General features: G+C 40.5%; 2 protein-coding genes across 2 annotated transcripts in view; both read left to right on the top strand.

Annotated features, from left to right (window-relative positions):
• Positions 1-3,539: 3,539 nt before the first annotated feature.
• Positions 3,540-6,129, top strand: LOC124606934 (18S rRNA aminocarboxypropyltransferase). Its single transcript, XM_047139048.1, has 5 exons — positions 3,540-3,771; positions 4,035-4,228; positions 4,300-4,513; positions 5,700-5,873; positions 5,989-6,129. Exons 1-5 carry the CDS (start codon positions 3,618-3,620, stop codon positions 6,045-6,047), a joined length of 795 nt encoding a protein of 264 aa, XP_046995004.1. The 5' UTR covers positions 3,540-3,617; the 3' UTR covers positions 6,048-6,129.
• Positions 6,130-11,108: 4,979 nt separating this feature from the next.
• The window catches only part of LOC124606933, a 34,427-nt gene continuing 33,480 nt past the window's right edge, over positions 11,109-12,055 (top strand). The window contains exon 1 of the mRNA XM_047139047.1: positions 11,109-11,571. Within this exon, the coding sequence (XP_046995003.1) occupies positions 11,321-11,571 (251 nt within the window). The 5' untranslated portion in view covers positions 11,109-11,320. The remainder of the gene's footprint in view (positions 11,572-12,055) is intronic.

Genomic DNA, 12,055 nt, shown 5'->3' with positions numbered 1-12,055 from the left:
AAGTGTTGCATGGTCTGAAGGGCACTCAGGGAGTCAGAACAGATGAGAAACTTAAGACTGGGAACACATCTCATCTGCTCCAATGCCCGCAAGATCACAAACAATTTGGCATCAAAGATGGTAAACGCCGCAGGAAGCCGTAACTTGACAACTCGATCAGGGAAAACAACAGCACAACCAACAGAGTCCCCCTGTTTAGAGCCATCCGTAAATACTGGTACAATCCTTAAGAATGGTGGAGAGCAGTGAGCTACTGAGCTACCTTGCAATACGATCCCTGAGAGTGCTGGGGAGCAGTGAGCTAGTGAAACAGCCTGCAGTCCAATCGGTGAGAGTGGTGGGGAGCGCTAAGCTATTGGGAGGGAAGCGCTGCCTGGATCACTTTATGACATGCTCCGAGTGCAAGGTGACCGAAGGCCACTGCTTCTATGATCCTTTGCAACACATTACGAGCACACTGCTAAGCCTAAGGATAAGAAGTAACAACTCGCTCAAAAGCATGTAAACGTTTATTGAGCTTCTGAAATTTGAGATACTCATTTGAAATCAAAGACCGAAACACGCTGGACGTGTTTTCTGCTTTAATGAATCGGTCTGAAAACCGTGATTTATGTCTGCCTCGGTAGCTGCGTGGTCAGTGTAGTGTGTTGCAAAGTGAAGAGGCCCCGGTTCACCGGCCGGAGTGGCCGTGCGGTTCTAGGCGCTATAGTCTGCAGCCGAGCGACCGCTATGGTCGCAGGTCCGAATCCTGCTTCGGGCATGGATGTGTGTGATGTCCTTGGGTTAGTTAGGTTTAATTAGTTCTAAGTTCTAGGCGACTGATGACCTCAGAAGTTAAGTCGCATAGTGCTCAGAGCCATTTGAACCATTTGAACCAGCCAGGCCCCGGTTCGATTCCCAGTAAAATCGAATTTTTCTTCAACTCATAGACCAGGTGTTGTGTTGCACTTACTTTCATATCATCATAATTAGCATTGGTGATGAAATGGTTGAATTTATATTGACCGACAGCCAATAAATTGGAAAAAAATGGAGCTTTCTTTATTTCTTGTATTCATTGATGAGAAAAGCTTTATGTACTAATAGGTTTTCAAATCCGAATGTGCACATGGTTTACAACACATTTTTTGTAGCTTGGGAAACGTTTTCTTGAGGATGTGACATTTGGCGCCATTGCAGCAACCTAGAGCAGAATTTTCTTCTTGCTCATTACAGCCACCAGAAATACAGTTTGAAATCAGACGAGCTACCATTCATTTTTTTCATATTATCCATTATCCACTCTATAGAAATATCTGGCTCTTTGAATCAATTTAGGAGCAGAGTGCCCGTATCTAGTCACGTGCACTATAGGACCCAATGGTGCTGCTGCCACTGCTGGTGATGACATGATGAAGGTCGCTGCCGAACTCAACACACTGGAGGCTGTTGAACAAAGAAGAAAAACAATAAGAATCTCCAGACAAAGACATGGAACTAAACAAAGGCATGACACTAAACCACAGGTATTTATTTTTATGCTTAGTCTGTGGAGTGGAGGCCAATGAAGATCTTGGTTGCTGTTTTTGCTTCATATTATTCCACTGACTGGTCATGATTGAGGCTGGTGATCAGTCATGCTCGCTTTATATACCCAGAGTCATGATCTTGCCACTGGATGCTTTGATCCTATGAGCCCCCACCAATTTCAGGTGGGTGAGAGGAGAATGCTGCATTTATATTGCTTCCTGAGGGACATGACATGGAAAAAACCTTATTTCTAATGCTCTGTGTGGCAGTCTTATGAACTAGATGAGTTGAGGACTGTATACCAAGATGAACATATCTGGTTCATTCTGTCTGATGTTCTGCCCGTAGACCTGACAGAGGTGACGATGAATGTCGATGGGCGCTATGTTTATGCAACCGAACCTCGCAGGCGGCGGAAGAACGAATAAGACACGCCATTTTGGGGCTGCTGCCGCAGTACTGGCACCAGGAGGGACCCTTCCAGCCATTATTCGCTTGTCACGTCACAGACATGTTGGGCATGCGCAATTTTCCCGGCTAAATACGTCTACATGAAAAGAAACATTGTTGGAAACTTACGCCTAGTTTACACGACCACACTAGATTGCAGGCAACTGCGCTACCCGCCACTGCACATGCGTGCCGTGCGTTTCGCAACTCGTTGGTGAAACTAAACACTTTCGGCGTGTTCCAACTTTGGCGACACTAGTTGCATTAGTTTTTGAGGTTATGTGTGTTCGTAGAGTGTAGACAAACTGAAATATGAAGTGGGGAACGGAAAATAATGTTCGCTTTTTCGATATCTATGCTTTGCATAGGTGTTGTGGGATTTCAATGATGCCGATTACAAAAATAAGTAACATATTGCTGCGGCTGAGACCGTCATGTGCGATCGTAACATAGATGGTTTGACAATATCTGAGCTGCAGAGCAAAATTTATTGAGTTAGGAGCACATACACAATTGAATTAAGAAAAATACAAGCAAGTGTAATTCCAGCTGTGGCAGTGCTCTCGTCTACAAGATTGAAATCCCATCGCCTGATTTGCCCAACTCTTTGTCAAGCAATATTGTTGGCAGGAGGAAAGGCTGTACAAATTCAAGAAGCTGCATTCTTTATTCAATATTCATTTATGTAAAACGTCGCTGCAGTGCTTCTCATTCACATATGTTAGAATTTTGAAATATTGCCACTGTTCAGATCTATCTTCAAGAGAGTAGTTTGCAAACCACTTTCTTCTTAATGCGGCCTGCTTCGAATAATTACTGGTGTTAATGTTAATAATTATTACTGTCAATGTTAATAATTGTTGGTGTTAATGAGAAAGCGTCATCACCAACTTAAACCGCATCTTATAGCATGCCGAGTGTTCTTGATTGTAACGCACGCAATATGATATGTAATTTCAGCTCTGGCGACAGTGCTCCATGCATTACATTACGTTTATTCCTTATCGCATAATTAACTCTATTTAGAAGAACCGTGAACAGTTCTGGCGACATTCGAAGATAATTAAAAGAACTTCTTGGATCTTCCATTATAAATTATTTGAGCAAGGATGCTGAGCAACCGAGCTAACGTCTTTTCTTCATCCAGTCACGAATCGAAATAAGTTTTTTTTTTTTTTTTCTTATGCAGCGATTCCACGCAACAAGCTTTAACTACATCACAACTCATGCGACGTGCAGCTGCCAAACCTTTCATTTCAGACACGACTCAGGGAGCCACAAAGCGACGAAACTGAAGTGTATACTGGTGTATACCTCCCAGGATCCTTAGGAAACCTAAAAAAGACAGCTGTGGTGTCTTCTTCCCTTTTGTTGCTGCAATTTATTGCGCTACAAACGCTCCCGATGGTAAAAACCATTGAATAAATCAAAATAAACAATCACTATTCGCTTTCACGATCGCGCCGAACTCACAGTTCAACCCACCGGCCGCTTGGGGCGCTGCTGGCGCTGTAGGCAACAAAATAGAGGCGAAGTGTCGCGACTGTTATGTTAGACTGTGGTACGGCTGGGATACGTAGCGCCATCTCCCCTTATTCTTACCTCCATGGTAGTTTGTCTACAAATGACATCTCTGCTTTGTTTGTAAATATTGGAGGATGAAGAAAGCTCATGTCAAACGCGGGAAGCATGGAGATGTGGGGAAAGGTAAACATAATCGCAAGGTTAAATCGAGAGAACTTGCCAATACAGACGATTCAAGTGATGTCATCGTTTCGAAACTGAAACTGGAAGATACTTCTTCTGACAAAGGTATTATATGCTTATTGCGAACTTTAAGTTATGCTGTCGCAAATTAGTTTAGTTCCCGTCACACCGTGTAAGTTTAAACATATGAGTAATCATTAGCGTTGCAGTAAGCTCTTTGAAGGGCAGGATTTATAAAAAGAAGTCAACCCAGAAAACTATTAAAATAACGGAGATAGATGTAGGGTAGTACAATACTTGTTTTCACAGACTCGAGCGCATCTTCGGTAGAAATGCGTAAAATGTAACTTATCACAATAATGTTTTAGGTAATAACACCTCAGAAGATGAATGTTCCGAAACTTACTTGTCAGAAGCACCCTTTCCAGTTGGTATGTGGGATATGGAACATTGTGATCCCAGAAAATGCAGTGGAAGAAAACTGTCTCGCCATGGATTGATCCAAACTTTACGCCTGGGACAGAGATTTAATGGCATTGTTCTCACTCCTGTAGCAGAAAAGGTACATACTTATATCCACACATTACTTCTCGTATTTTTGTTTGAATCATATTTAATTGTTTGACATTACAGTCTGTTGCCCCTGATGATCGACATATTGTTGCTGAAAATGGTGTGGCTGTCGTTGACTGTTCCTGGGCAAGACTGGAAGAGACCCCTTTTGCCCGAATGAGAACTGCCAATCCTAGGCTCCTGCCCTTTTTAGTTGCAGCAAACCCAATTAACTATGGCAGACCATGGCAGCTCTCCTGTGTGGAAGCCCTGGCCGCAACATTTTTTATCACAGGTGAGAAATGTACAAAAACAAAAAGGTAAGAGAGAGAAATAGCAAGAAAAAGACCAGAAATATTAATGGGAAATGACTGTGAATGATAATTCGTATTTTCTGTGTGTTAGATATATATGAAGGAAGGAACTGTTATGCCTGAATAGTTAAATTTTCTATGATGTTATCAGCGTTTAAAATTTAGAAAATTAAGGTTTTAAATTGTTTATTCATAGCCTGCTAATTGTATGAAATTGCAGGGAAGCACATTGTCTCCTGTCATATTCTGGCAAAATGCCAGTGCTGCACACTTCTTATGGTAATTCAGGTGACTCATATGATCACGTAGTATTGGACCAAATATTTCAACACTGCCTATGTCAGCAACTTGATAATTCTAAGTACGGGTCTTGATGATATATCCTACTTGTGCCCTTTTTGGAACTATAAAATTTGCTGCATTATTGTCTGCGTTGGTCAGGTGTTTGATCGGAGTGAAACATGGGACAACATCCAGACTGATGCAGTGTTGAATGAAAGCCAGATTGCAGAGCAGTGTCGACTTCATTAGTTGCAGTTTTTCAGTTTTACTTAGTACCAGTGCACTTGACACAAATATGGCTGATGTACACTGAGTGAAGTTGTGGACAGGATGCTGTTGCAATGAAATGTACTTTCTAGAATTATACATACATCCAGTAGACTGACATGGACAGTTTTCCAAAAAGATTTGACGTAGGCCGAACATGATTACCTTCTTATTGTCATGATGTGGACTATTCATTCATTACATTTCTTCAGAACTATCACTTCCTTCTTGAGTAGTCACCAGTAGTTCACTTTATGCTTCTGGAGCTTTTGTTCTTTTACCCCCACACCATTGATGTTCTATTTATCCTCTGGAGATAAATAAAAATACCTTTGTTGGAATTGAAATCACCTCATTTTCTACAGTATGTGCCCTTTACCAAGAGCAAGTGAAATTAATTTTAGTGAAAGTGCTTTGTTATGGCTCATATCTGTATTTCAATGCAAGCAAATTGTCAAAATGGAAAGAAGCCCTCTCTCAGTGTCAATGTTTCTCAAGCCAAGTCATGTAACTGTTCATGTAGGTACAGTCACTGTGTGTTATTTGCCTTGAGTGACATTTTAACATTTGTTCCGGTCTTTTAGGTATTTGCTCATCTCTTTTTTGCATCTATTTCAGGTTATAAGGATGTAGCATTATTATACCTGAGTAAATTTAAGTGGGGTAAGCATTTCCTTGAATTAAACAGTGAATTGCTAGAAGCATATGCATCTTGCAAGTCTAGTGCAGAGGTAGTTGCAGTACAAAATAAACATCTTCAAGAAGTCGAGGAAGAAAGACAGCAAAGACAAAGTAATTATAAAATTCTCTGTGCATTTCTCTCTCTCTCTCTCTCTCTCTCTCTCTCTCTCTCTCTCTCAAGGTTCGAATATCTGACTGTCATGTGTTAATCTCAAAATTCTTTCAGGGATATCTGATTATCCACCATCCACCAGCAGTGAAGATAGTGATGTGGAAAGCAAATGAACTGAGTTGTGATGGTATTAACACACATGCTTGTGGGTTTACAAAGTTTGTTGTAATAAATAAATGAGCATATGTTAAATAATTTTCAATTAAAATATTTTATTTTATTATATTTTCCTAATTTCGTTTGGTGATTCACGTAAAATAAGTATGTTACAATAACTGTTTTCATTTTACTAAGGGTCGATTGTATAAAGCATTTAACCATGGGTTAAGACTGAAAATGACCTTAGATCAAGCTTAACCTGGAAATCTATATTGCATAAACATTAATCATAGATCATATAGCTATGAAGTTGAAACATATTTGACTGACAAAAATTTTCGATTCAAAGTCAGGTTCAGCTCTAATCATCAGTTTGTAGTGTAATGGAACTTCGGTTCGTCGCTTTTGTTTTTGGCAGGTAGCAGTTGCAATAATAAAAAAGTTGTTATTAACACAAAAAATGACAAGTAAATATGACTACGCTATTCCCAAGATACTTTTTTTTTTTTATCTGGTAGGTTAGGTCGAGGAAATTACCAGCTACCATGTGGTTATGATCAATTTCATAACAGCTCTTGGGAGATGACACATAATTCATGTGATTAATTCAGAGGCATTTTATAGACGCTCTGCAGCGGAGTAAGAAAGAAAATTCAAAATATTTGCAGTGAACGGTCTGAGAATTGTGGCAGCAGTCAGTAACAATTCGACATCACTTATATGTGTGCTCTTTCAGCAGGAGTGGCAACAACAATGCAGTTTGTATTAAATTTTTAACTAGCGAACACGTCCTTAAACTGCTGTGACAATTCCATGTGTTGTTGATAAATAGAACATAAGCAAATATTTGGAAATACACTAACCACATAATACTGTGTCATTCATTTTGGTGGCTCAAGAGTTTGTGTTGTTAACTGCAGTGCAGATCATCATATGTTCGAAGCCACGTCAATTCTTGAATTTTTTTTCCATTTGTGACTACTTTCTCAACATTATTGGTTGTAAAGATAATTATAGCAACATTACCATGCCATTCCATACTGTTGAAACCATACCATACCATACTCTCAATTTTCTGAGCCTTCTGGACCACTGTTGGCAAAATTCTGTGTGCAATAACCGTATGTTATGTGAATTACATTGTTTCCTTTCATTTACTTTACAAATATGTGAGCATTCAGACGTGTCCACTGAGGACAGTGATGACGAGAGCCAACGAGCTCCTCGCACATTCTGTGTAGGGGTGAACCCACTCTTGGGATTAAATTAACAAGTCATATAAGCTGAGGTTTCGTTTGGAGAACAGTACTGCAGAGCAGTTGGAACTAAGGCTCAGAGACTGCATGATGAAACCAACCAAAAGAAACTAACTGCTGGCTGCAATGTATATGTTGCTGTTAACCTTAAGATTTTATGCCACAGGAACCTTTCAAATAGTGGTTGGTGATCTTTTTAAAGAAGGAATAGCAACAGCTTGCAGAGCTGCCCATAAGGTGCAAGCCTTGCAGGAGAATTAAAGTAAACAACTACTTCTTTCCATGCCTTTACCTTGTTGGCCACAGTGACTTTTATCTCCTGCACATTCACGGGTTATTGCACTTACTAAAAAATGGCTTATGGCCAACTGTATAAACAATGCTGACTGGAGATCAGATTTGACATAAGATCAGAAACTAAACTATGTTCAGGACTCAGTTCTATTGTATAATGCTAAACTGGGCTCCAGTGAAGCAGGTTCACATTTGATGTTAGTTCAAATGTAACATGCTTGGCAACATGGCTAAAAGTGGCTATCAACACAATTATTGCACTTCAACCATTGATATTTATCGTACACTGTAGATAGACAGTATTTGTGTCATGCTACAACCATGAGAGCATGTTATATGTACGATAAATATCTGTGGTTGAATCACAATAATTGTGTTGATAGCCAATTTTAGCCATGTTGCCAGCATGCGACCTAAGATCAAATGTGAACCTACTTCACTGGAGCCAAGTTTAGCATTATGCAATAGAAGGGAGTCCTGAATATAGTTCAGTTTCTGATCTAATGTTGAATTTGATCTCCAGTGAGTGGTTTTTATGCAGTTGGCTGTAAGCACTTTTTTTAATAAGTGCGATAACTTATGAATGTGCAGGAATTTGTATCTGATAGACTGTTTAACATAATGTATGTCTTTTGTGTATGATATTAATGTTATTGAAATAATAATTTCATATTTAAGTTTGAAAAAAAAAAATGGTTGAACTGCACTTACTGTATTGTTATCTCTTCCTCCGCATGCTGCTGTTGGCCATTTGTTTCCATTGGTCATAGGCAGTCGGTTGATAGTGTACAGTAACCAGTGAGACTTAACTGAATATACCGTAAAGGTTTGTTATGGTGGACGATACGAATTCATTCCTTTTGTTTTCAACATTGATAGTGCAAGATTGCTGATGGTTAATCTGGCTATTATGGATTATCAATTTGGCTACTGGTTTTTGTATTTATTTTTTGTATTGCATGGTTTTTTTTTAAATTATTATGACAGGATTTCTTCGGATATTGTGTAATATTCCAATGTTATGGTTTGGTTGTAAGTTGACAAAGCTAATGAATGTGAACAGAGAAAACTGGCTGTGGTAATGGCCTGATCTGTAAGGTAGATAGGTGTCTAGGTTAGGGTGAAATGTTAGTTCTGTTGTGGGTTGTCAAAACAGTGAAAGAGAGAGTAAGAAAATTGGTTGTGGTATCAGGCTGATCAGTAGCATAGTTTTGAGGTATGGGTTATGTTCAAATGTTGCAGTGTAGTTGTGAATTGGTTATGCCAATGAAAGTGGTTAGAGGAAAAGTGGGGGTGATGGTTTGATCCTTATCATAGCCCAGTGATCACTTCAAAAACTTTGTGGGGTATTTTCGAAATCTCCTGATTTCTGATGTTCTGGTTTTGCAGGAACCTAAGAGTAGATTTTACATTTTATAGAATATTCTGTTTTATTTGATAGCATTCTGCACAGTGTATTCCATTGTCCCACTATGTAATTTCATATGCTCCACATCATGATGATGATTATTGAACACCATTTTCTCATTGATTCTACTATCTTGTCCAATCATCCAACTCATCATTCATCACAGCTCAAACAGTTACCAACTGCAGTGTGCAGCAGAAACACCACTGATAATGTAAGTGGACTGTTACCAAGAAAAATAATTGCTTTTTGTTCCTACTAATATTTTATTATGATCTTGTTTTGGTTTTTGGCTTATTATAACAAGTGGTGACATTCTGTCAAGTGTCTACTGGGGACACTGGGCAGTTGTCACATAATGATAGCCAAATAAACCGAAAACTAGTTCATAATGAAAAACTGTTAGTGGAACAAAATTCAGTTTGTTTGCTTTTCAGCCTTAAGTATTGTGTGTCTTGAGTTATTTGTAAGAAGGATAAAGGTAAATTTTGTCAACAGGGCTAATAGGATTAGGCATATGTTCTATATTTATCTATTAAACAATTAAACATCTAGGTTGGTATATGAAAATGAAAAGACTGTTACACACTGAGCTTTCAGCCAAAGCCTTCTTCGGAACCTGTCTTCTTACTACTGAAGGTGCTACTCCCATGATACGAAAGATTTCATCAACTGGAGTTGGTCTTAGGCACCTTGTGACTATGCGCCCTGGCTTGTGAAGAGCCAAATCAACTTGATTAGCAAGTACAGAGTTCCTCTAGACTGAAGCATTGTACTGTTAATTGAATGATGCACAGATATTATACCTAGATCAGAATTACATAGTGATTGACAGCTAGTTGTTTACAGGACAGCTGCCATAGCAAAAACCAATACCAAGCAAGGTGATACAGTGTTTAGCACACTGGACTTGCATTTGGGAGGACGACTGTTCAAATCTGCGCCCAGCCATCCAGATTTAGGTTTTCTGTGATTTTTCTAAATTGCTCTAGGGAAATGCCAGGGTGGTGCCTTTCAAAGGCCACAACAGGTTCCTTCCCCAACTGTGAAATATTCCAAATTTGTGCTGATTCTCTAGACCTCAATGTTGGCAAGACATTAAACCCTAATCTTCCTTCCTTCCATTTTTGCGATGGCCATTCAGAGAATGAGTTTGTTCATAACTTCTGTTACGTTCATAATTGTTAGACTGCTCTGTTAACTCAGCTGCTAGTTGCCACAGGCAGTTGCAGATGACACTTCTGGCTGGTAATGTTCTGATTCATTTGTATTGTTTTCATTTTTCTTTGTATGGCATGTTTTCCTTATGCTGCAGAATGTCCTAAACTAAATATGAAAGTGAGCAGAAAAGTGATAAGACTCTTGCCACCCTTCTAAGCAAACCCAGTACTGCATGTTAATGGGCAGTCTTTGAATGTATCCAAGATGTAAATGCCCAGCTATTGCTACAACAGCTTTATTGGGGGCACAGACAACTATAAATCACTTCATAATTTGGTCAAAGTATAAATCCAGGAGCTATATGGGAGACTAATCATTGGATTACCATATCTTTTTTCCCTCTTTAGGTAACAGATAAGACAACTTAATATTTGAATATGAAGAAAGTAACCTAAAGGTACTCCAATGTTAGTGATGGTCTGTGAACCAAAATTTCAAAAACAAGTTTCTGCTAGATATTATAACTGTTGCAGCCACATGTAGTAAGCGTTACTTCACACAATGGAGAATGGCAAAACAGAGGCATGCTGGCGACAGAGGCGTTGCGAAGTAAGCACGCACAGATAGCCTTGCTGACAGCAGCAGTCTACCAACAGGCTGACGCAAGGATGCGCACAGACCGAGTGCCGAGCGAAGCCTGGAGAGTGCTGAGTAAGGGGAAGTGAGGCCAGCAAGCTAAGTTACGCTGCAATATATTGCGGGAGTAATACAAAAAGCTACCACCGAGGGTAAAAAATGTCCTCCTGCCGGATATAAATAATGGAGCGCAGGCAGCAACAGACAGAAGCCATTAGGAAGCAGTGTTCGGATCTGAGGACGAACGTGGTTCGTGTCCGAATGTTCAATCTTCGTAGGTGACGATTCCGGAAGTCTGTTCCAGTGCGCAGGAGTCATCCGTTCGCTGCCAGATGTCAACTTCAGCTCTGGAGGTTGGCCTGAGTTCAGTCGGCACTATGGCTGACTAACTACAGCGAGAACTTCCAGCAGGACCGGCCGCAGCGTGGTCTTGGTCACAGGCGTCACCGAGGACTGATGCCCGGACTTCACAGCAACCTGGCCCCACGGCGTGTTGTCTGTCCATGATGAGACCTCGCGGACATTGTGACTGATGGCTTCCCAGCCGCCGGAGCAACAGGCATCAGCAGCTGACCTCATGGCGACACGGCTCCATGGGCGTGCCCCTACTGGGGTGCCGAGTTCATCTCAACCACAGGGCATCCTGGCTTCAGCGGAGCACTGGTGGCCTGAGGCTCCTGAGTGCGATCAGCGGCACGCATTGCGCGCATTGTCGGAGAATCTACACAGCAGCAGCCAGGCGGAGGATTCACAGGGCTGGGCAGTGACAACGAGGGAGAAATTGTAAATAAAGTTCAATGAATAATTATAAAACTCCACATCGTCTGTCTTTGGTGCAGCCACTGTGTCTGCTGCTAACAAGTGGTGCAGAAGTCGTACCATAACTTATCAGACTAAGCTCTTTGTAAGATGTAGACAAAACGTGCACAAGAGCTCAGGTGAAGATGCAGTGAGACCTTAGTACCTGGAGATGATAGTGGCCATGTGTGTGTGTATTTTGTATGTGTGAATGTGTGTGTGTGTTTTGTCTACATCTGACAGATTACTTAGTCCAATAGCTGATAATATGTAGCATCCTTTTTTTCAATGTGCCTCTCTGCCACTGAACACCACCTTTATGCAGTGAGTCCCAAACTGGCCATTTCATGTTGTTGCAATTTCATCCCAGATTTCCCCTTGTTTGGGAAATAAAATTCTCATTTTCAAAGCTTGGCAGCAGATGTCAAGAAAGTGTCACTTCTGAACACAGTATAAAAGACTGCTGGGC

Source organism: Schistocerca americana, chromosome 3 (assembly GCF_021461395.2).
Source record: "Schistocerca americana isolate TAMUIC-IGC-003095 chromosome 3, iqSchAmer2.1, whole genome shotgun sequence".
NCBI classification, from domain to species: Eukaryota; Metazoa; Arthropoda; class Insecta; order Orthoptera; family Acrididae; genus Schistocerca; species Schistocerca americana.
The sequence above is the reverse complement of the archived record's forward strand: the minus strand, read 5'-3'. Positions and strand labels throughout refer to the sequence as shown.